The sequence below is a fragment of the Podarcis gaigeae genome, assembly GCF_964106915.1.
Source record: "Podarcis gaigeae genome assembly, chromosome: 3".
Lineage (NCBI taxonomy): Eukaryota > Metazoa > Chordata > Lepidosauria > Squamata > Lacertidae > Podarcis > Podarcis gaigeae.
In genome coordinates, this window is record NC_139680.1 from 94636167 (window position 1) to 94658507 (window position 22341).

At 40.0% G+C, this 22341-nt stretch overlaps 1 protein-coding gene across 38 annotated transcripts in view; it reads left to right on the top strand.

The window, feature by feature from the left end:
• Positions 1-22341, top strand: part of ESRRG (estrogen related receptor gamma) — a 472603-nt gene that overhangs the window by 324157 nt on the left and 126105 nt on the right. For all 38 annotated transcript variants that reach the window (XM_083733538.1, XM_083733529.1, XM_083733539.1 and 35 more), the window contains one exon: positions 13014-13130. In XM_083733538.1, coding sequence (XP_083589664.1) covers positions 13014-13130 — 117 coding nt within the window. The remainder of the gene's footprint in view (positions 1-13013; positions 13131-22341) is intronic.

Below are 22341 nucleotides of genomic sequence, written 5' to 3' on the forward strand. Positions count from 1 at the left end.
CAGTAGGGGTTTTGTTGTCTTTCCCCTCCTTCTGTGAATTATAGTAACAGTTGACTGGACTGGCTAATTTGTGTTTATGTGAGAGAGGGTGAGGATGGGTGGAAGAGATATTATATAGGAAATGACAATATGAGCCTATGACCAATATCATAGATGTAGCCAGGGGAGATGGAGTTTATTTATCTCTGTTGTCTCAACTAGTGAAGGCATCTTTCAAGGGGAAGACAGTACAATGGCAGTGCTGTACCTAGAGATTGTATAGGTGCTAGATTCTGTCACTGCTGTTCTCATGCAAGGAAGGATTAAGCAGAGGTTAGTGGTTGTCCAGGGCTGACAATAGGTGGAATTTAAGAAGATGCCTTATAAGTCACATCAGTAGTCTATCAGCTCTGTTTTTTCTGCACTCCAGTTTCAAATAGAAGTCTTTCATAGCTCTATCTGGCAATATCAGGGGCTGTATTGAACCTGGTACCTTTTTGCATTCAAAGCGTAAGCTCTGTGGGAGCCCCTATTGTTATGATGTTTACATCCCGTAGGTATAAGTGATTTAGCTCCTTGCTGCATTCCTAAGTTTGTAAAAGGTTTCCTTAGCTGCCATAAAATTCTGTGGCATTATCTGGTATGCTCCTGCACAAAGAACATAGCAAAACTCCATACAGTCAATTCCCCATCTGCTCTGGTAACTATAGCACACAGTGACTTTCACCATCAAAACCTTAATCACAGTTCCTATCTTCTCTGAGCAAACCATCCAGTCAATTTCCGCACCCATAACTCAGTGCCTGCTTAGGGCAAAGCTCAGTTTGCCTTATATGCCCTCTGGGCACCTCTGTCAGGTGGGATCTCAGCCTAAGGGTGAGTAGCTGATCCATAAGCCAGTGGAGTCCTGCTTCTGGGCTAGGAGGGAGGGAGAGGTGGGCAGCAGTTTACCTGCCCAGCCAAAACCTTTACCATTCACTTCTGTTTGCATGCTGTTAACTCACATTTTCTCTTTTGCCTTCAAAAACTGTACCACACATACATACTTACTCCTTGAAGAAGAAGAATCAATGCTGGTGGTTGGAAAAACTTCACCTATCAACTCTTTTAATCTATTACCACTATTGCTGCTGTTGCTCCAAGATGGGAGATTTTTTCCCCCTTCAAACAACCCCAACATGCTCTTGTATACTGCATGTATGTACATGCAGTAGCATTAGACCAGGCATCCCCAAACTTGGCCCTCCAGCTGTTTTGGGACTACAACTCCTATCATCCCTAGCTAACAGGACCAGTGGTCAGGGAATCTGGAAAAACACATTTTGTGAAATTGGCAAGAATTTTATCCTAGGGCTCACATTATTAACTAGTGTGGGAAGTACCCCTAGAGAGTTTGACCCCTGTCAATCAAATGTTAAAGATGATAAGTCCGTGACTGATTCTTGTACAACTCCATTATAAAATATAGAATATTTTCCAAGGAATAGGGGAACTAGAGTTTCACTATTTGCTAACAAACCAAGCAACTTTATTTTGTTTTGTTACATCTTTAGATACAATAATGCTGTGTAGATGCCCCCTTGAATCTAAAGAACTTTATCCATGGACACCAGACTTATAAGTAATATGCCCTAACTCAGCAGCACCAAATTAGAAGTGAGTCTATTGTTATAAAACTTGGAAGGTTTTCAAGGTCCACTAGTGAATGCAGCAGTTTATTCCAGAGATAAACTGATAAGTGAACAAATAGTGTTGGCAAATTTCACAAAAATTAATGGACAGACTTAGACTCACTGTTCCTTTCAGTAATCAGGGGTGCGGTGGGGAGTATGTCTGGCCTGTGTTGAAACAGTTGTTACTGGTTGCTTTGTTCTCTCTGGAGTTGAATAGTTAGATCTTCTATGAATGGTGCCATTTTTATCTGTTGCAGAACCAACTTGATCTACAAACCTATGAACACTGTATGATAAATATGATATATCTTCAATTGGGAGGGTAGTAAACAAAGATAGGACTAGTTATGTAAATTCAGATAAGTGTTCCTTTGAAATAAAAACTGTAATGTTTACTTCCTGGCTCCACACAAATTCAGCACCTTCCAAAGTGTGTGTTTACCTAACTCAGAGCTAATGCCATCCTTAGCAAATCCAGACAATCTAAAAAATAACTAATTGAGTTGTTTGATCCTATAGGCATTTTTACGTAGCCCTACGTTTTAAAATAATAGAGGCCTTGGCTTACCAAATTACATGGACCTTGGCTTCAGTGCCAAGATGGCATACCTGCAGTGAACCTGACACAGTGTCACCTGAATCCATCATTACCTGATTAAATCATTCACCTTCCTTATATAAGTAAAGCCTTTGTATCAGCATTTCCTTCCAAGAATGTTTCAAGCAGGCAATGATGGATCTATTTCACCTGCCTCACGCTATTTCTTGAAATTGATTACCCAACTGAACACTGAAGTAGTTCTCTTCTACCCAAACTTTTAAGACTGCTATTGTGTGGGTGCACAAAACAACTATGGCTTCTGCCTTATTCCACTTATCTGGGAGTAAGCTTCATTGAAGTAAGTGGGATTTACTCTTGGGAAGTAAATGCATGGAGAGCATTGTACTGAAAGTCACTCATCTAACTAGATTCAAGGTGTTGCAGATGTGATATGGTTGTGCCTTAGGGCAAAATTACATCAGACCAACAGATAGAGGTAAAGGACCCCTGACAGTTAAGTCCAGTCACAAATGACTCTAGGGTTGCGGCACTCATCTCGCTTTACTGGCTGAGGGAGCCGACGTTTGTCTGCAGACAGTTTTTCTGGGTCATGTGGCCAGCATGACAAAGCCGCTTATGGCGAAACCAGAGCAGTGCACCGAAACGCCGTTTACCTTCCCGCCGGAGTGGTACCTATTTATCTACTTGAACTTTTTGGGGTGCTTTTGAACTCCTAAGTTGGCAGGAGCTGGGACCAACAAATACCTAAATGTATTTACCATTTCCTTAAGTTTTTTGGCAAATAGGAGCCATGGTGTGTGGAGGAGTTCCAAACTGGGAGGCCTTTTTAATCCCTTCTTCCTGCACAGTTTCCACAATTAAAATATCCCCTCTCCATGGCTGCTATTTACCAAAATGCTGTGAAACAGGAGATCTAGTATCTCATCTAATTTAGCCCTCATAGCCCTCCTTGATTTGGAGTCAAGGAGAGGGGAGGTGATCCTTCACTTAATTCTGATTGATGCCCAGGATATGGTATGAGATGTTAAGTGCTGTTGAATTAATCAGAAACCCGGAATGTCCAGCATGGCTGCATTTGATTTCAAAAGAAGAAACTTCTGACAAATGAAAGGAAAGGGGGGGAAAGAGTATTTTTTTCAGTGTGCTCCGAAGTTATTTAGAATATACTAAATAGATGATCAGATAAAATATATATGTACAAACAACTCCAAGGAGATGTCAGCTTAATAAATGAGCAGGGAAAGATATAAAAGGTAAGAAAGCTATGCTTTAAAAGCCTTGGTCAGATGGGTAAATAAAGGGGCCACAAACTCTGCCAAAAACGAACCTAAGAAAAAGCCAACCAAATATAAATAAATAAATAAATAAATAATAAAACAAATAAGTGTACTTACTTATGAAGTGTACTGTAAACACTTTTGATAGCCCCACAACAAAAAGGATATAATGGAGATAGAAATTATGCTGAAAAATGACAGCCAGAATGATTCAATATTAGGGGCACATTCCATATGGAAATGGGGGAAAGCATTTGAAGTGTTTAATTTAGATTACTGGTTTAGGGTTGGAGAGAGACAGCAGAGAACAGGTGTGAGAAGTCCTCCCTGCCCCTTGAAATCAGCATTTCCTGCGGAAAGTTATCAATGCCTGTATACCACTGATGGGCAGAGCTAAGGACTAAAGAGGAATGGCAGGGAAAGAATTCTTCAGCGGAACTCTGCAGCCAGACACCTAGAGATCTCCAAGTTCCAGATTCTGAAGACTTGTGTTCCATATTTGGACCATGATCTGGAGGTTCCCCATTCCTGCCATACAGCTTTGTTAGATTAGTAATGAAATGTTGTTTAGTCGTTTAGTCGTGTCCGACTCTTCGTGACCCCATGGACCAGAGCACGCCAGGCACTCCTGTCTTCCACTGCCTCCCGCAGTTTGGTCAGACTCATGTTTGTAGCTTCGAGAATACTGTCCAGCCAACTCGTCCTCTGTCGTCCCCTTCTCCTTGTGCCCTCCATCTTTCCCAACATCAGGGTATTTTCCAGGGAGTCTTCTCTTCTCAGGAGGTGGCCAAAGTATTGGAGCCTCAGCTTCAGGATCTGTCCTTCCAGTGAACACTCAGGGCTGATTTCCTTCAGAATGGATACGTTTGATCTTCTTGCAGTCCATGGGACTCTCAAGAGTCTCCTCCAGCACCATAATTCAAAAGCATCAATTCTTCGGCGATCAGCCTTCTGTAATGACATGGGGATATATATTGCCCTCTGTCTTCATAATGCTAGAATTTGAGGGTCACTGCTGAAATTGCTGGCAGTAGATTCAGGACAGACAAAAGAAAGTACTTTCACAATGTATAATTTAACTGATGGAATTACTGCCATAAGATGCCACAAAACTAAGCTTATCCTTAGGTAACATTAAACAGGCGTCAGAAAATTTATGGAAGATAGGTCTAATGCATAGATGTTGGCCAACAAGCTGGGACATCCATCTTTTATTTATTTGTTTAGTCAACTTACAGACGGCTTACTATATATAAATATATTGAGCTGGCTTACAGTGATGAGTCAAAGACTCGAAAAGACCAAAGAGCCAAGAGGTCTAAAAGAGCTCAATACATATATACAGATAATATAAATAACCAGCAAATAAAGTCATCATAACTAAAGGACAATACCTGGACTGTAAAATACTGAAAATAATAACCAGTACAAGACAGCAGTTGATAGTCAGGAAATTCTCAGACAAAAAGATACATTATTTTTTTAAAAGAAAGTAGCTGAGACCTGCTGTGGATGGAGCCTCCCGAACAGTAGGGGGTGACTACATTCTAGAGAACAAAGAAGGCCCACTTCTATATTGCCACTAGATGGCAATCTGTGAGTCACTGTTTATCCCCTGGAGTCTCTTCCAATTTCACTGACTGTACTTGCCTATATTGGGAAGGCAATCTGCTAATTACTTGGTCCCAAGCTTATTGATGCTTTTGAATTATAGTGCTGGAGGAGACTCTTGAGAGTCCCATGGACTGCAAGAAGATCAAACCTATCCATTCTTAAGGAAATCAGTCCTGAGTGCTCACTGGAAGGACAGATTCTGAAGCTGAGGCTCCAGTACTTTGGCCACCTCATGAGAAGAGAAGACTCCCTGGAAAACACCCTGATGTTGGGAAAGATGGAGGGCACAAGGAGAAGAGGATGAGATGGTTGGACAGTGTTCTCGAAGCTACCAGCATGAGTTTGACCAAACTGTGGGAGGTAGTGGAAGACAGGAGTGCCTGGCATGCTCTGGTCCATGGGGTCACGAAGAGTCGGACATGACTAAACAACAACAACAGCAACAGCAACAACAACAACAAGCTTAGGATGCCGTATTCTCCTGTATCCCAGTTGTGACTAAACAACAACAATGAGCTTAGGATGCAGTATTCTCCTGTATCCCAGTTGCTGAAGGCCGTAGAGCAGGAAAAGGCTGTTGCCATCGTGCCCTGCTTATGAGCTTTCTGGAGGGATCTGGCTAAGCCAGTGTTGGAGGCAGGCTGGTGGACTAGATTGGTCTGATCCTGAAGGAACCTTATGCGATATTTTGTACAAGCCACAAGGATAGTCTTCCTGTGTATACTGAACCTATTATTGCTGTTGTGATTGCACAGAGTAATCTGATTATGCAGGAGTCTATGTTATGCCCAAATTATTTCTCCAGCGGTTGCCTGCTACCTTGTTTATACAAAGGCAAATGGCTGCATTGCTTGTCCAGCACTATTTTTTTCTAGCGTTTGAGATCACCAAATCTGTCTCATAAGTTTAATTTTCTTTGGTATTTTTCTGCTGTCCTTCTCATGTCTATAGCACACATCTCTACACACTATACATAGAGAAGGAGTACCGTGCTATGAGTGCTGAATCAACTTGCATGGATATCGGCCAACAAATAAATTTGGCTGGAACATACTTTGTTTGGTCATGCAGAAAGGTCTCTCTGATTACTGGGCAATAGCACAAGAGTGTAGCTTGTGCCTGGCCCTTTAAAGCCAAGGAGAAACATTGGAAAGAAGAAGCATGGCTTATTAATAGCACAGAAGACAGTAGCCCTGGTCAGTGCCATTATTATTATTAGAGCTGTGACTGCTTTGAACTTTGATTTTGTTACATGCACAGCTGGCCTGCAGAACTCAAATCAAAAGCCATGCATCTGTAGTCTTAGTCAATAAATAAAATTAATAACCACCTCACCGACTCTTGGAAGTTTTTGTCATCGGTGAAAAGCTTAGAGCAGCCCCAGCAGTTGGTTATCCAGCCTTTGCATGACTACCTTAAGTGAGGGAAATCACACTACCCCACTAGGTATTTCCTTTCATTGTCTAATTACTCTTGCCATTCTGCTAATGTTTAACTAAAATCTACCCTCCTGTAACTTAAGCTGTAGCCCTGGCTTCTGGGGCATCAGAAAACAAGTCTTTAGCTTCCTCTGTGCGATGGCCCTTTAGATATTTGAAAAGTGTTATCACATTCCCCCCTTATTCTTCTCTAAACAGTGTTTCACACAGTTGTACCTTGGACCCCAAACGTCTTGGTACTTGTCTGTTTTGGCTTGGGAATGCCGCAAACCCTCACAAAAGTGAGTGTTCTGGTTTGCGAACGTTCTTTCAAACTCAAACATCCGATGGGGCTTCTGCAGCTTCCAACTGGCTGCACGAGCTTCCTGCAGCCAATTGGAATCCATTGGATTCTGTTCGATTTCCAAGGTACCATTGTACTTATATTTTGATACATTGCTCATAAACTCTTTCACCTTAGTCACTTTCTTTCAAGGCTGCTTTCTCCCTAACAACCTGGTTTAAGTTGAACTTGTACCCGGGTTCCATTCTTCATTGCAAAAGCCTTTAAAAAAAGCATGTCAGAAAACCAACATGGAATTTTTACATATACCGTAATTCATTCTCACCACCTCCACTGCTGGAGGCTTAACTTAAACTTTCAGTGGTCATGCCCTTGAACAGACCAAAAACTTTCTGTATTTAGGACTTCCACTATACAAAGTCTTGGAACACTCACTGGCTGTTTACTTCCCAAATAGTGGAGGTGAGCAAACTGGCAATGCTCCCTTTCTTTCATACACAGGGACGTTAGTATATTCCCTCAGTCTTAAAAGTATTAAATGCGAAATCTGCATCACTATTATATGCTTCCAACATTTGGTACAATGGCTGTTTTCCTAAGCTTGATACATTTCAATCAAAGTTTCTGAGGTCCTTACTTCAGGTACCAAATTGGGAACCAAATTCAAATTACATTTCAAAAGGTATACAGTGGTACCTCGTGTTATGTACTTAATCCGTTCCAGAGGTCCGTTCATAACCAGAAACTGCTCATAACATGAGGTGCGCTTTTGCTAATGGCGCCTCCCACTGCTGCCGTACCGCCGGAGCACGACTTCCGCTCGCATCCCAGAGCAAAGTTCACAACAAGGGGCATCTACTTCCAGGTTAGCAGAGTGCTTAACCTGCAGAATTCGGTACGTAACATGAGGTACCACTGTACCCATGCAGTACAAACATATTCCTAATCTCTTAGTTAACTTTGTTTAGCAGAAAAAATGTATCTGGGCAAACAGCGATGAGCCACTGGGGATGGGGAAAGAGCCATTCTGGAGCCTAGAAGAGTACCGTATATTGCTTCTTCCCGGAGCAATGTATTTCCTGTTCAAGTGCTAGTCTGACAATTGCACAGAGCACGGAGGAAACTGATTTTTCTTGCTTCCATACATTCATGTATGACATGCCATCTTGCAGTGAGCACTCTCAGACTATGCACCTGCTATTTAAGGAAGAGTACAATCCCATCCAGAACATGATTCCTAATTTCTAGACCCAGATGCCACCTACCCACAGTGTCACAACTGCCTCCCCTTCTTTGATTTTGTGTGAGTCCAGTTTTTAATAGGGACTAATTTCATTTGTAGAACCATATGTCATTTTCCTTTGTCCCTCTTAAGAAAATAAAACCATTGCTTGAAATTTCATAAAAACACTAAAAATAAACATTCCTGGGTATGTGGAGGAAGAACAGAAACTCTAATCTGACACAGATCTCATTGCATTTTCACAACACAGGGCTTTGTCCTAGTGAATATATTTTTATTGTAAGACGTAACACTACATTATTCACGTCTTAAGTGTCAAACAGTAAAAGTCCATCGTGCCACTGAAAGGAAGATACAAATTGTGCCCTGGCACTCTGTTATTCTCTCAGTCAGCTAGATGCAAGAGTATAAAATTGTCAGTGAAAAAATTATATCGCCTCCAAACTAATTGTACAAAAGACTTTTTAAAATAAGTAACCAGCGTGCAGGGCTCTCTGAAAGTCAGCCAGAAGAGATTATAAACTGCTCTATCATTCTTGTCAGCTCTAGTAAAAGCCTTAAGCTGCCCAGATGATTTTGTTCCTTGTGTAAAGTAGGTTCATTCAAGTTTGCACTATGTACAGGTTTGCCCTCATTTAGTGTGTCTAGTTACAGAAATATTTATTTTTATTTATGTCATAAAATTTATATAACGCCTGATTGCAAAAAACCCCACCTCAAAGTAGTTTACAAGAAGAATAAAACAATGAAATTATCAGTAAAAAACACACCACCCAGCTAGAAGCAGCTATTTAAAATGTTCAAAAATTGATTAAAATCAACAGTAAGCTAAAAACTAGATTAAAGCACATGCCAACATTCTACATATTTGGATAGATTTGTCCAGACAGAAACATTAGTAGGTGCCAAAAATAGTGTATTGTTCTTCTTGACAGCCTGTAACATTTGTATACATCTTAGTCTACATATCTATGGAGACTTATAGGCAGATTTTCTGGAAGTTCTTCAAAGACATTTTGATGTCTCTATAGAAGGGCTGATTAACTTGTGAGCCTCCAGATACTTGTCTGATTACCAGCTATCCTCAGCCACGGCCAGCATAACCAGTAGCTGGGGATGGTGGGTGCTACAGCTTAACAAAAATCCTGAGGACCACAGGTTAGCCATCACTGTTCTACAGTTTGTAATAAACTAAAGAAGAACAAGACAATAAAAGAAACCTTAGATATTCAGGGTACATGAAATTTGAACTCTTATTTAAATCTATGTAATAGTGTAATGGATGCATGGAACAGCACAATTTTAGTATAACATTCTTTTTCATTTTTAAGACAAGTACAAAAAAATGAAATAGGACTTTCAAGGGCATTTTATTTGTGCAAGCATGGACCTATGTTACCAGATAATCTACTCCAGCGTCTATGAAACAATGGGTCCTTGATCCATGCTTAAAGCTTTTAAAAACTGGTCATGTTTGGGAAATGTTGGAAAATTGGACTAGTGGTTCAGTATAGATCAACAGAACCACATATTTAAGAATGCATTCATCATGCTAGTTTTATTTTACCCCTGTTTGGAAGGATCAGTTTTCTATAGTGACATTGTGGTAGCAATTCATATTTATTAAATTCTAAATGTATATATTACTTACTTGAACAAAGGACCTCCAAGCTGTTTTCAACAGTCAGTCTAAAATATTCATTTAAAACACCAATTAGAAAAATAAAAACATTGACCCCCCCCCAGTTCCCTAGAAGTCCAGACTACAGGCTACTGTGGGTTAAGGAGACTTAATTTGTTGAGGTTTGTTTTTCTTGCATTGGCCTGTGAGATGCATCTTTGTAAAAAATCCACATGGGTTGACAAAACAGAAACGTAAGTGAGAATTGCACTATGTGAAATGGTTATATTATACCAGAAAATGGGGAATGGAGCCCAGCCCACCATGTGGCTTTTGGCCAAGCATCAGCACAAATAGAAATACCACTTACATCCTAGTCAAATATGAAGTTGGTTTCTTCTCCCTGATACCAATACATAGCCACCTCCATACATCTTCTGGCTTAGGGATGTTTAGGAAATGACTGGCACCTGATATTCAGCTGGAACTTCAGGCTTCATTTAATCTTTTATGCCGTGTTCATTGTTGCTACCACCTGTTGATATACATCAAAGCAGTTGAATTTCTAACTGGGCACTTCTTGATTTTCCTGTGCCTGTAATGTGAATGTAAAATATATGTTGCTTAGAACAGATGTTTAATTTAAAAATAGCTCTGTGGCACTATTTATTCTTCATTAGCAACAGTTGCACATGCACACAATAGAGAGAAGTTCAAAGGCGCATTTTGTTGTTGTGTGGAAATGTGCTGAGACAGTATCACATGCCAAAATAGGCAAAGCAGGATTGTTCCCTGACTTGAAAAGAAATGGCTACACTTACCCTATGTAAACACACTCTATTAACGACTGGTTTTTCATATAAATCTAGGGCCAAACTAGATATGACATCAAGCATACCTTTATCAACCATGCCAAGGTTTTTACAAGAATTAACATGAAGTGTTAACCTGATTTTGATCAGGATCATGGCAGGGTAGGAATGATTAAATCCTCCCTCTCTGCATGTTGTAGTTCCAATGAAAACCATATTTAGCTTGGTCCTTTCAATATATCCAGTTACAGATAGGTAGCCGTGTTGGTCTGCCATAGTCAAAACAAAAAAAATTCCTTCCAGTAGCACCTTAAAGACCAACTAAGTCAGTTCTTGGTATGAGCTTTCGTGTGCATGCACACTTCTTCTTCAGAAGAAGTGCTACTGGAAGGAATTTTTTTTGTTTTGACTATGGCAGACCAACACGGCTACCTATCTGTAACTGGAACTATGGAAGGCACCACATTGAGCCGCATGAAATGGAAGTCCATCAACCTCACCAAGAAACTTGCACAGGTACAGACTGATATCTTCTTTGGTATCTGAAGAAGTGTGCATGCACACGAAAGCTCATACCAAGAACTGACTTAGTTGGTCTTTAAGGTGCTACTGGAAGGAATTTTTTTTCTTTCAATATATGTTAGATTATATGCTCAGGACTTTGGGTGCTTGATTTCATCTTGAGTCAGGCATGCTATAAGCTGCACAGTAACCCAAATGTATGTGTAATGTTTCAAATGATGGAACTACGAAATCTACTGGAGGCAGACAAAACAGTGAAGTTCATATTTGGGGAATGGAAAGCTTTGTCCCACATGTTAGATTACTGAAAGGGCGGGGGAGTATATTCCGCATTGTATAGGATCCTTAACATGTTTTCTCTAAAGTATACCCTATTGATTTTGATGGATTTAATATTTAAGGAAGTAGATTAAGAATTACAGCCTTGCTTTTAACTTCCAGTGTACCATTCAGTTATAATTTGTATGTCAAAATGTGTTCTCCCGCCCTTCAAATAACCACAGGATCCAACAGTGTAGTGGTGGTGATGGGGCTACATGTATCAAGATGGGAGAAGCTTTTCATCCCTTCATCCTCTTCTGACACCAGCCATGCAAATTCATTGAATTTTTGTGCTCCTCCAGGTGGCTATGTATTCTATAGTGGATTTGGCTGACTTACACAGACCAGATAAGATAGTGCAAAAGATTTCAGTTCCCAGCCCCACCCCAATATGTGTTGAGTTAAAATACTAATTTAGTACGCTGTTTCTGCTGAGCATTTAAATTTTACGGCATTTGGGGCTCTCTTACCACAAATATATAACTATTTTGCAGCATCAGTGGCATGCATTCTTTGTTGAGTTAGCAGTTGCAAAGCATTTGAATCTTTGTACAATCCTGCAATCCGCTAATGTGATATTTAATGAGGAGACATCAGTCTGGAGAAAGGTAGTCAATATAAATCAGTGTTTACAAAGTGTGATTAACTCTGAAATATTTCATCACTGCTGTGGTCCCAGGCAGACTCTATGCTAATTACGAGAATCTGTGCATGTTTCAGGGGACTTCCGTGGACTCTGAGTGCAGCAAACATGGAGCAGCAAAATTGCAATTATGCCTGGACTGTCTCTGATGACAATTTATGCATTTGGTGTGATGACCTCCCACTTCCCAAGAGAGCAATAAACAGAATGCATTTTCATTAAGATACTAATGCACTTAATCACAGGGGGAAAGGGTTAGAAAGTAACAAAATACCTTTAAAGCGAGATGGGGCAGCACTGATGAGGAGAGACGTTTTTATTCTTCCCCTGAAGTACTAACATCACAAACAGCATCATTCTGAGTGTGACTGTGAATATCAGGTTATGTACAAATACCGCAAACAGCTGAGCTTATTCTACAAATATTACATTGGGCAAGTTAAGAAAAAGAATCCTGCTAGATCCATCAAGCCTAGTATCTGTTTCCTACACTGGCCTATGTGATGCCTCCAGGAAACAGAGCATTATTTTGCTTAACTCTGTTATTATTCATGTTGTTGTTGTTGTTGTTGTTGTGCCCCCCCATGGAACACTCTCCAGTGAGGTCTGCTTGGCACCAACTCTTATTATATCTTTGGTTGTAAGTTGTTTTGAGGGGAAAAAATTTTTTTTGGCTCCTAATTAAAACCATTCTCTTCTCATAAGCAACTGATGTAATATGCTGAACTGAATGCTATGGCTTATATGATGTGGTGGCTTCATTCAGAAGCTGCTAATATTAATGTTTTCCTTTTGGAGGTCAGTTTGGTTTTGGTTGTGTTAATTATTTATGTCTTTTTATATATTTATGTTTTAAATTTGCTGCATGTCATCTAGAGATTGGTGTTAGGGGAATAAAAAAACAAAGTACACCCTTAGCAATAAAGACACCTTTTTGGCTATATCTATGCTTCTATGACAAGAACTTGATCGCTAATAATCCTCAATGGTTTCCTCTCTTTTTTCTTTACCCTGAATGCCACAGGTAACATAGAATACAGCTGCCCAGCAACAAATGAATGTGAAATTACAAAACGCAGACGCAAGTCCTGCCAAGCCTGTCGTTTTATGAAGTGTCTAAAAGTTGGCATGCTGAAAGAAGGTAAAGTGGATTGTGTCTTAAGTACTTGTTTAAATAGTTGTGAGCTGACCTGAGTGTTGCTCGGATTTCAGAAGACCAGGAGATACATTTGCTTTTTGTAGAAATAACAAAAACAAAGCAAGGCAATTTATCTTCCCAAACAATGCTGAGAACTGCAGTCCAGTTCATGCACAACAGTCAGTTGGTGTGATCCTCACCAAGCATGGGACCTACTCCTGAAAATGCTCTGGGGTTTGTTGTAATGCTGCAGCAAAGTACAAATCCAGTATAAGAGAACCAGAAATTGGAAGCAGAACTAAATAGAGCCAGCACTACTTATTTCCCTCTAATACAAATACCTTCTTGAAACACTAATCGCCTAAAAGTCTGGAACGAACTGGCCAGATGGTATTCTTTAGAGGAGGAGTTCTAAAGGGCAGTGCCACTGCGGAAAAAGTCCTAGAAAAGCAATGTGCTGAATCTCCAGGAGTTGTCATGATTGTAAGGGGAAATATGTAGGAAAAGACATTCCTTTAAGCACCCAGGACGCAAACCATTTAGGCTTTTAGGATCAGAACTAGCTATTCGAATTAAAATTACAGGTGTGTCACAACAGAACAAAACTGTTTTCTTTTGTTTGTTGTTCTACTTTATTTTTGAGGTTTGTTTGTGCTCATCTTCTATCAGAGATGCATCCGGGTCTCAGTGTGTGCCATGAATTTCTGCTCTTATCCAGTGAAATCGATATCGAGCTGTCCCAATAAAGAATGCTGTGTGTTGAGCAGTTGTTTTAAGGTGCAGTTTGCAGTGAAAAATAATTTGATTTTCAGTTTAGAAAGTGAAACTCACACTTTTTGCTGCACATAATCAGTTTCCCCTCAACTGCTGTTCCAGAAAGAATATGGGCTGACAGAGACGGCAGAAAAAATTAGGCCTATCACACACCTACAGACATATTCTTATTGGATTATACTTACTAAGAATAAACCTCATACGGTGTGTGGTTGCTTTGGCAGACGCTAGGATCATGTAAGCCAAAGCCTGCTGCCTTTAGTCTTACTCCGGAAAAAATCCTGACTAATTCAGTGGATTTTGCTTCACTAAGAGATACAGGATTTGCCTTTTTTATTCAGAACTGGATAGGGCTTCATCTGTGTGGAACACCTAATTTGTTTCATACTACAAAATTGTATTACGAAAACCTTAATGGAAGTGTTAGATGAACATGAAAAAACATACTTATATTCAAGTTCATATTCAAGTTCTTTTCAAACAGACTGCACTGTTCAGCATACTTGGCCAGCTGGAATAGAAAACCATTGTTAGGGCTGACTCACAATACCATTTAGCGTGATGCTATTGTTTTTGCCACCATGTAGTGAAATGATTTTAAATTAACCAAAGTTCCCCATGACATCCAAACACAGGAACTGTTTAAACTATGGTTAGTGTGAACAAGCCATAATATGAAAGCACAGATTGATTATGGGGAACTGTGGTTAGTTTAAAATTAAAAGTGGAAGTCTTTATCTCCTTTTTCCAGTGTGAAAAAAGAGAAAAATGGAAAGTGGAGCAAGCATAGCCCAGCTCATTCTCATAGCAGGAAACCGTACTTTCCCATTCCATCTGAATTGAGACAAAGTCTTTCTGAAAGTAAATAAAAATGAAAGAATTAGTCATAATCTTTAGAAAAACCGAGTACTCGAGGGTAGTCTTCACACTTTCCATTTGCTACCAGTAGCATTAAAAATAAGAAAAATCAATTCTGAAGGCAAACTTTTCTGGATTTGCACATTATGAGATAATTGGCCTTTTTTCAAGCATGTATTTGATACATCAATGTTATGCTCATGAGAAATGCTAGAAGTTATGAATAGACTAGAGACCAGGGCTGTGTATCACATCAGGTTGAGAACATGCAGCGGTGTCCACCTTTGCTAACATGACCGTACTAGGATTCTTAGGGGCCAATTTCAGAGGCTAACAGGAGGTGTCAACCTTTTTCACTCCTTGGCTCAACTGTTCAGTCTGCTCAGGTTGTTGTGGTTCTTGTTTATATCTCAAGACACATCACACAGCTCAATGTGTTTTTGACACTATTCTTTTTCACTACTACTAGAATGCTGATGTGTGGATTTTTATTTAAGATCTGTGAAATAGAGCCAATCTCTATGGGGGGGTGTTAAGTGAAGTTTATCGTTTCTATAAAAATGTTGGTTACACGGGACTTACACAGGATTGACTCACTGTGTCTCCAATGTGTTTTTAATGTATAGACCAAATATTTAATCCCATGCAGCATGTCAGATATCATGCTGGATGAAATCTATTCAAAGGTAAACCCGCTCAATTCAATTACCAGTAAGTAATAAAATTTACTGTTACATCCGCCACATTGGCTGCATCAGTTGTTACAAGCTGATGGCACAGTGTGACTAAAAACTGGCAGCCTAAATCTATTTACTTCATTAAAAAAAAAAAATTCAACCACAATACCTGAAATAAAATCAAATTTCAGCAGCTGTGATGGAAACCTCTCGCTTCTTGAACTTTACTTGAGAACAACATTCACTGTGCTTCTTATGTAAACTTTTACACTAAAGCAATTGGGAATTAGTCATAACAGAAAAAGAGCCCTGGTGAATTGGACCAAAGCCAGCATACTGCTTTCCATGCCCAGCAAGATACTACTTTGAAATGCCATGTACTTGGGAAACACTTTTGACCTTTCCATTACAAAATTCCCACTGCAGAATGAAGTCATATGTGTGAGTGTACCTTTCTGACTATATATAATATAGTGTGGAATGTGACTACTGGGCTCCTCAAAGGATCATCCTACAATGCAGACCTCTTTTGTGGTTGCCAACATGCTACCTAATCCAGTTGAAGGTTTTACTTCAGGCTTTTAAGATTATTTTAAATAATGCCTTCTTTCATATGAACCTGCTCATTTATTAAGATCTTTGATGGTTCCATGGCTTGCTTTGGTCTATCTAGCAATAACCACATTCTTAAAATGGCACCTATAGTATGGAACAGTCTCCTCCCACCAGAGAGCCTGCAAGCATCTTCAGTGATGTATTTTTGCAGGGAATTAAAAACCTTTTTTGTTTTTGTTCTCCCAAGCCTTTACTGGACCTTAATTCTTCCATGCAGTGATTCCCTTTTTATTTATGTATTTAGTTTACTACTTTGTGGTATATAACATAATAATATAATTTATTATATATACCCCGCCCATCTGGCCGGGTTTCCCCAGCCACTCTGGGCGGCTCCCAATTGAATATTAAAAACACAATACAGCATTAAACATTAAAAAACTCCCTAAACAGGGCTGCCTTCAGATGTTTTTTAAAAGTAGGATACTTGCTTATTTCCTTGACATCTGATGGGAGGGCATTCCACAGGGCAGGCGCCACTACCGAAAAGGCCCTCTGCCTGGTTCCCTGTAATCTCACTTCTCACAGTGAGGGAACTTCCAGAAGGCCCTCAGCACTGGATCTCATTTATTAAATGTGTATTTTGGTATGGTTGATTGTATAGTTGTCCACTGCTTTGATACATAATGTGAAAAGTGAAAAGTGGTGTATAAATCTTTTAATAAATAAACTATAGAAATAGGCATTGCTTATAGATATAGTTTCAGGTGGAACCCACAACTAACTGTTGAAATGAGGAGTGTTCCTATTAAGGGTGCCAGCCAGCCATATCACCTTCCAGGATACTTCATTCTGTTCCATTTATCCACCACCACCTGTTATTTTCCTTGTAGCAGTCAGCTAGCATTCTGTGGCCACTGAGCATGCTCAGTTCTCATTTGACTGTTTGGGGGTTCTTCCCTTCCTTGGTTTGCTTTTCTAAAGGTTTTTTTTTGTTCTTCTGCAAACCTTGGGGTTTCCCTAGAATTACTGTGTTGGTGATGCTATTTTGGCTACGCAAGGATCAACATTTGGAGAATAAGTTTGATATTGGTAAGATATAAACCAATATACATGTCTAGGGCAAAATCATACTCTATTATCTCACACTTTCTCTAAGGCGTTTGGGGGGAGGAGAGCTATTTATTTATTTATTCAGTTATGTATTTTTCCAAACCAGTCCTGTGGGTTCTCTGGGTGGTAAACGATAAAGCAATAAAATACAGCAATAAAATGCAACCACTGAAATCTAAACACTGAGCACAGCAAGCAGACACCAGCCTATGCAGCTAAATAAAAGCATACAAATATTATTACCAACCCCAGACAGAAAGTGTCTTGTGGGCAAAAGAATCCTCACCAGCTACCTAAGATAGCCCAAAAAACTGGCTACTTGGAGCTCCTTAAGAAATTATGATGTTTGCCCCTCCAGGGTTTGACAGAGTGCTCAGCAGAAATGAGAGGCAAAAGGTGGAAGGGGAGGGGCAGAGGAACAAAAGAAGAGAAAAAACAATGACACAATATTTGTGTCAAGAGTCATCAACTTCAGTGTCCGTATACAAATGAGAGAGTAACCTGTAGTTATTGGGACATAACAGGTGTTTGTTTTGCATCTCAGAACACTTTTCCTTCTGGATGGAGTCAGTTTGTTTCATTATTTAATGAATGTGTGTGCTGCCCTTCAATCAATTGGTTCCCAGCATAATTAACAATAAAACATTAATATGCAAGCAGAAGAGTTTGGATTTGATATCCCGCCTTTCACTCCCTTTAAGGAGTCTCAAAGCGGCTAACATTCTCCTTTCCCTTCCTCCCCCACAACAAACACTCTGTGAGGTGAGTGGGGCTGAGAGACTTCAAGGAAGTGTGACTGGCCCAAGGTCACCCAGCAGCTGCATGTGGAGGAGCGGAGACGCGAACCCGGTTACCCAGGATTACGAGACTACCGCTCTTAACCACTACACCACACTGGCTCCTCAGGGAGGGGGGTCCACAAATGACACACCACATCTCAAAATATCCTCCCTCCAGATGCCACCACCTCATCTTGGAACCTCTTTGGCATACCTCAACACATGGGAACCATCTTGTACCACATAGTATAGTATTTAGAGAATCAGGCTGGGTATATTTGTCTAAAAAGGCTTTCTTAGCCTGCTGTTGCTATGGACTGCTCATTTACACATTATTATTTTTTTACTGGCAGTAATGACCAAGATATTTCCTGTGTATTAGTGCCTATGCATCTACAGTTGCTATCTTTAATTACTTATGCTCTGCTGTCATTTGAAAGTCTTGAGATCTCTCTTAGTGGCTGGCCAGACTCATTTGTTATCTGAGGAACTGATGCATGTTCACTAATTGGATGGTATACCATAAGTTCATTTGATAATCAATCAGCACTGAGACAGGAGAGAAATAGCTTTGTTTTTGTTTATTCCTCAGAGTTCCTTGTAAGTCAACATCAAGCACTCTGTAGCTGATTAAAACACACAGGGTAACAATATGCAGGCTTTGCCATTTAGTTCTAAATTGAACATGAGATTTTCAGGTGGTGTAAATATGGGCAACACTATCAATTCAAAAGCTAACACGTTTTAATTTTTTTTAGTAACACCAACAAAACTATAATATGATGTACAGTACTTGCCTTACCCCAGTAATAGACGTTAACTTGTAATAGATATTTCCCCAATGTGAGTATTGGGTGGGTGAGCACAGCTATGGGTGCAACAGCAGAGAATATTGCTATGTAACATGAGAGTTCCATGATTGGAATTCGTCACTTTTTTTATTACTTTGGCTACAAGTTTTTGAATGACTGGGATAAGGGTACAGAGGGTATCAGTGGTACAGAGCATGTTTTCATGCAGAAGTTCCTAGGTTCAGTCTCTGGCATCTCCTGACTGAAACCAGTCAGTGCAGACCAGGGATGGGAAACCTGTGGCCCTTGAGTTGTTGTTGGACTACATCTTCCATCACCCCTGGCCATTGACTATGCTGGTTTTGGCTGATGGGACTTGGAGTCGAACTATATTTGGAGTGCCACAGACTTCCTATCGTTGATGTAGACAATACTGAGCCTGATGAACTTGTGGTCTGGTATTGTATAGGACAGCATCCTATGCTCCTAGGTACAGTGGTACCTCGGGCTACATACACTTCAGGTTACATACGCTTAAGGTTACAGACTCTGCTAACCCAGAAATAGTGCTTCAGGTTAAGAACTTTGCTTCAGGATGAGAACAGAAATCATGCTCCGCCGGCACGGCAGCAGCAGGAGGCCCCATTAGCTAAAGTGGTGCTTCAGGTTAAGAACAGTTTCAGGTTAAGAACGGACTTCCAGAATGAATTAAGTACTTAACCCTGGTAGCACTGTATTCTGAACTGATATAAGGTCCATTTCACACACAAAAAGGGAGGGGGGCTAATTCTTTGCCCCTAATTTCTGTTCCCATGTAGTTGAGTTCAAGAAAACATGCAGGATTAACAGCTTAAACCCAGAAGGGTTCTCTACCATAACTATAATAGGAGCATTGTATTTGTGTGTTTCAGATTATTCAGTATGTGGGTAGTTGGTTAAGATTTCCCGTGTCATGGTCTCAACTCAAATTCTCACTTAAAAAATTATAATCTACATATGTATGTTCATATGTGGTTTATTTAAGCCCTGAGCTACTGGTGAAATACATAAATCTCCGTAAAAAGGTTCAGCACCATGTATTCAGTCAGCCATAAGCAAATGTATACATAGAATGTGTTACAAAAGAATGTAGGCAGTCATGCTCTCAAACACTATATGCATAAGCAACCTAAGACTTTGTAAATAAAAATGTGTTATCACCTTCTACATTTTGAAGTCATGCTGTGGGCAGGGTGTGTGTGTGGAGAAACTTATTTAATAGCATTCTTCATAGCAAGCTCTCCTTTGCAAAGAACCCGTGCATAATAGATTGCCAAGGTAAATTTCTTTCACAGTCTAATACTCTGCCAAGTTGAAAACAGAAGTGATTGTGTGAGAAAAGGTAACTATTGCCTTCAGAAACTGGAAAGAAGAAAAAGGAAATGCTTTTAAAGATATTCAAGCAAAAAATATTTCTAAATGGATAGGTAAAAGAAATGAATTTATCTCAGTGGTATTTCTTGCCTTCTCTCCTGTAATAAAATACTTAATTAGCACTTGAATGTAAAAAAATTAAGCAACAATACACTTTCTATTTGGGTATATTCTTAAGCAATTCTGACTTTCCAACTGCTCTTAAGGGATTTTATTTCAAGCACAGGTTACTGGATACATGAATACTGGATTTTAATTCACTCAGAATTTGATCTGAATTCCTTTGAAACAACTGAAACTACTCACTGAACTACAGTTGGCCATGTTGTCGCCTCTTAACAAGACTGTGAACTGGAAAAGACCGATAACAGATAAGAGAATCCATAAGCGGGTTGCTGGCAACCTTGCTGCACAATAGATGGTGCTAACATAACTGTTGTGTTGGATTTCTCTGTTGCACAACATTAAAACTCACCTGTCCGCTTATGCAAGAGCCCTTGCACTAGCAAACAGAATGTTGGATACAGCCCTGTGGCTCCAGAGCTTCTCCTGGAATGTCCCTAGAATGTCTCCTCTTCGTCCCTCTCAGCATCAGCGTTCTGATGTTGGAGAGGAACTGGCTATAGATCTTTCAGTACCACCACAGAGGAGTCATCTGACACTCTTATCTTTCTCTCCAAGGGTGGGTATCTGTCTCCACCTTTAGTGAGGGAGATCTAATGCATCCAGTGACTTCTGGGATGCTCCCTCATAATTAGGATTACAGCCTTAATAGCGCTCTCTCTATATATATATATATACACACACATACATATATATGTGTGTGTGTAATCATTTTTTTAAAAAGTAGTGATCCATCCAGAGATGCCAAGGACCGGGAACCCTCTGAATGGAAAGCTGAGGTTTTAGCACTGAGGTTTTAGCCCTTCCAACAATGATCAGTTTTCCTCCTGGAAATAGGAGTTGTAATTTCTGTGGGTTCAAAAGTCTTCCTGTGCTACATAACCGAAGTCCATCACTTCTTATCAACCACATTATGTCTTGTGAACATTGCCTTTTTCATATACCGTATGCATTTCCCAGGCTAAAATAAAAATTAGCATTTTTTTTACTTACAAGGAAAATATTGTTGCTCTATTTTAAAATATTCACTAGTTTTAACCCAAGGGAGAAAATGGGTGAACTTTTACTTATGTACCAGAAATAGTGACAGTCATGTAAGTGATAACTAAGGGGGGAGTCAGAGACATGCCCACAGGATGTAGGATTGGGTCTGATGTGACATCTTTCCCCATTAGCCCTGAGACAAATAGCTGCCTTTTGCCCTTTCTCCTCAGCACCAAAGCATGTTTGTTTCAAAATGCCTCAGTTTAACTTAATGCTCATCTGTGTTCTCATCTGGGAAAAGGCTACTTGTGTAAATAATTTCCCAGTTTTATTTTTGCCCCTTACTCTTTTCCGTTCATCTGCTGCACAAAGCAAATAGGACTGACACCCCATGTTCATAAGATATTGAATTAGCTTGGCACAAAAAGATGTAGTGTTCTAACACTTTTTAAAAAGCTACAAAGCAGGAGGTCAGGTTTGATTTTCTTTTCTTTCCCCCCCTTTTTTGAACTCTGGCATAGTTCTGCTCAACCATTCCCCAAGTTTAAAATGGAATGAAGGCAACAAAGTTTGGTACGGATTTTTCTCTTCTTTTTCTCTTCTCTGGATGGTCCTGCCAGAGTAATATTAAACCGCTGGCACCAAGCAGTATTCACATAATGCTTGAACAGGCAAACCTTTGTGGTCTTGGCACCAAACCTGCTGGAAGTTTAAGAACTCCGCATGACCCCCTCAATCAATCAAAGCAGACAGGGTATCAAGAAACACTAAAATTACAAGCTGTAAATATCACATGTGTGATCTCATGGAGCTGTCCCTCAGATATTCTCTGTGTATTAAGCTCTGCCTTGCTATAGAAACGGTTCCAAGCAACATTTCATTGGGCCAGTCAGAAACCAAGCCACACCTCTCCAGTTGAGCCAATGATATCCTTTCAGTCAGCTGCTTGGCGTTTCTGCCAGTCTGCAGCATCTGTCATTTTCCACCGTCTGGGACACTCTTTGTCTGAGCCAGATTATGATTTTATTTGCAGTCTGCAGCATGACTACCATGGTCAGGAACTCACCATCTTAAATACGAGATAAGTGAAGAACAATAAGTATCCCACTCAGTGCACTCACAGCAGTCTGTAATTAGTGCTGATAGT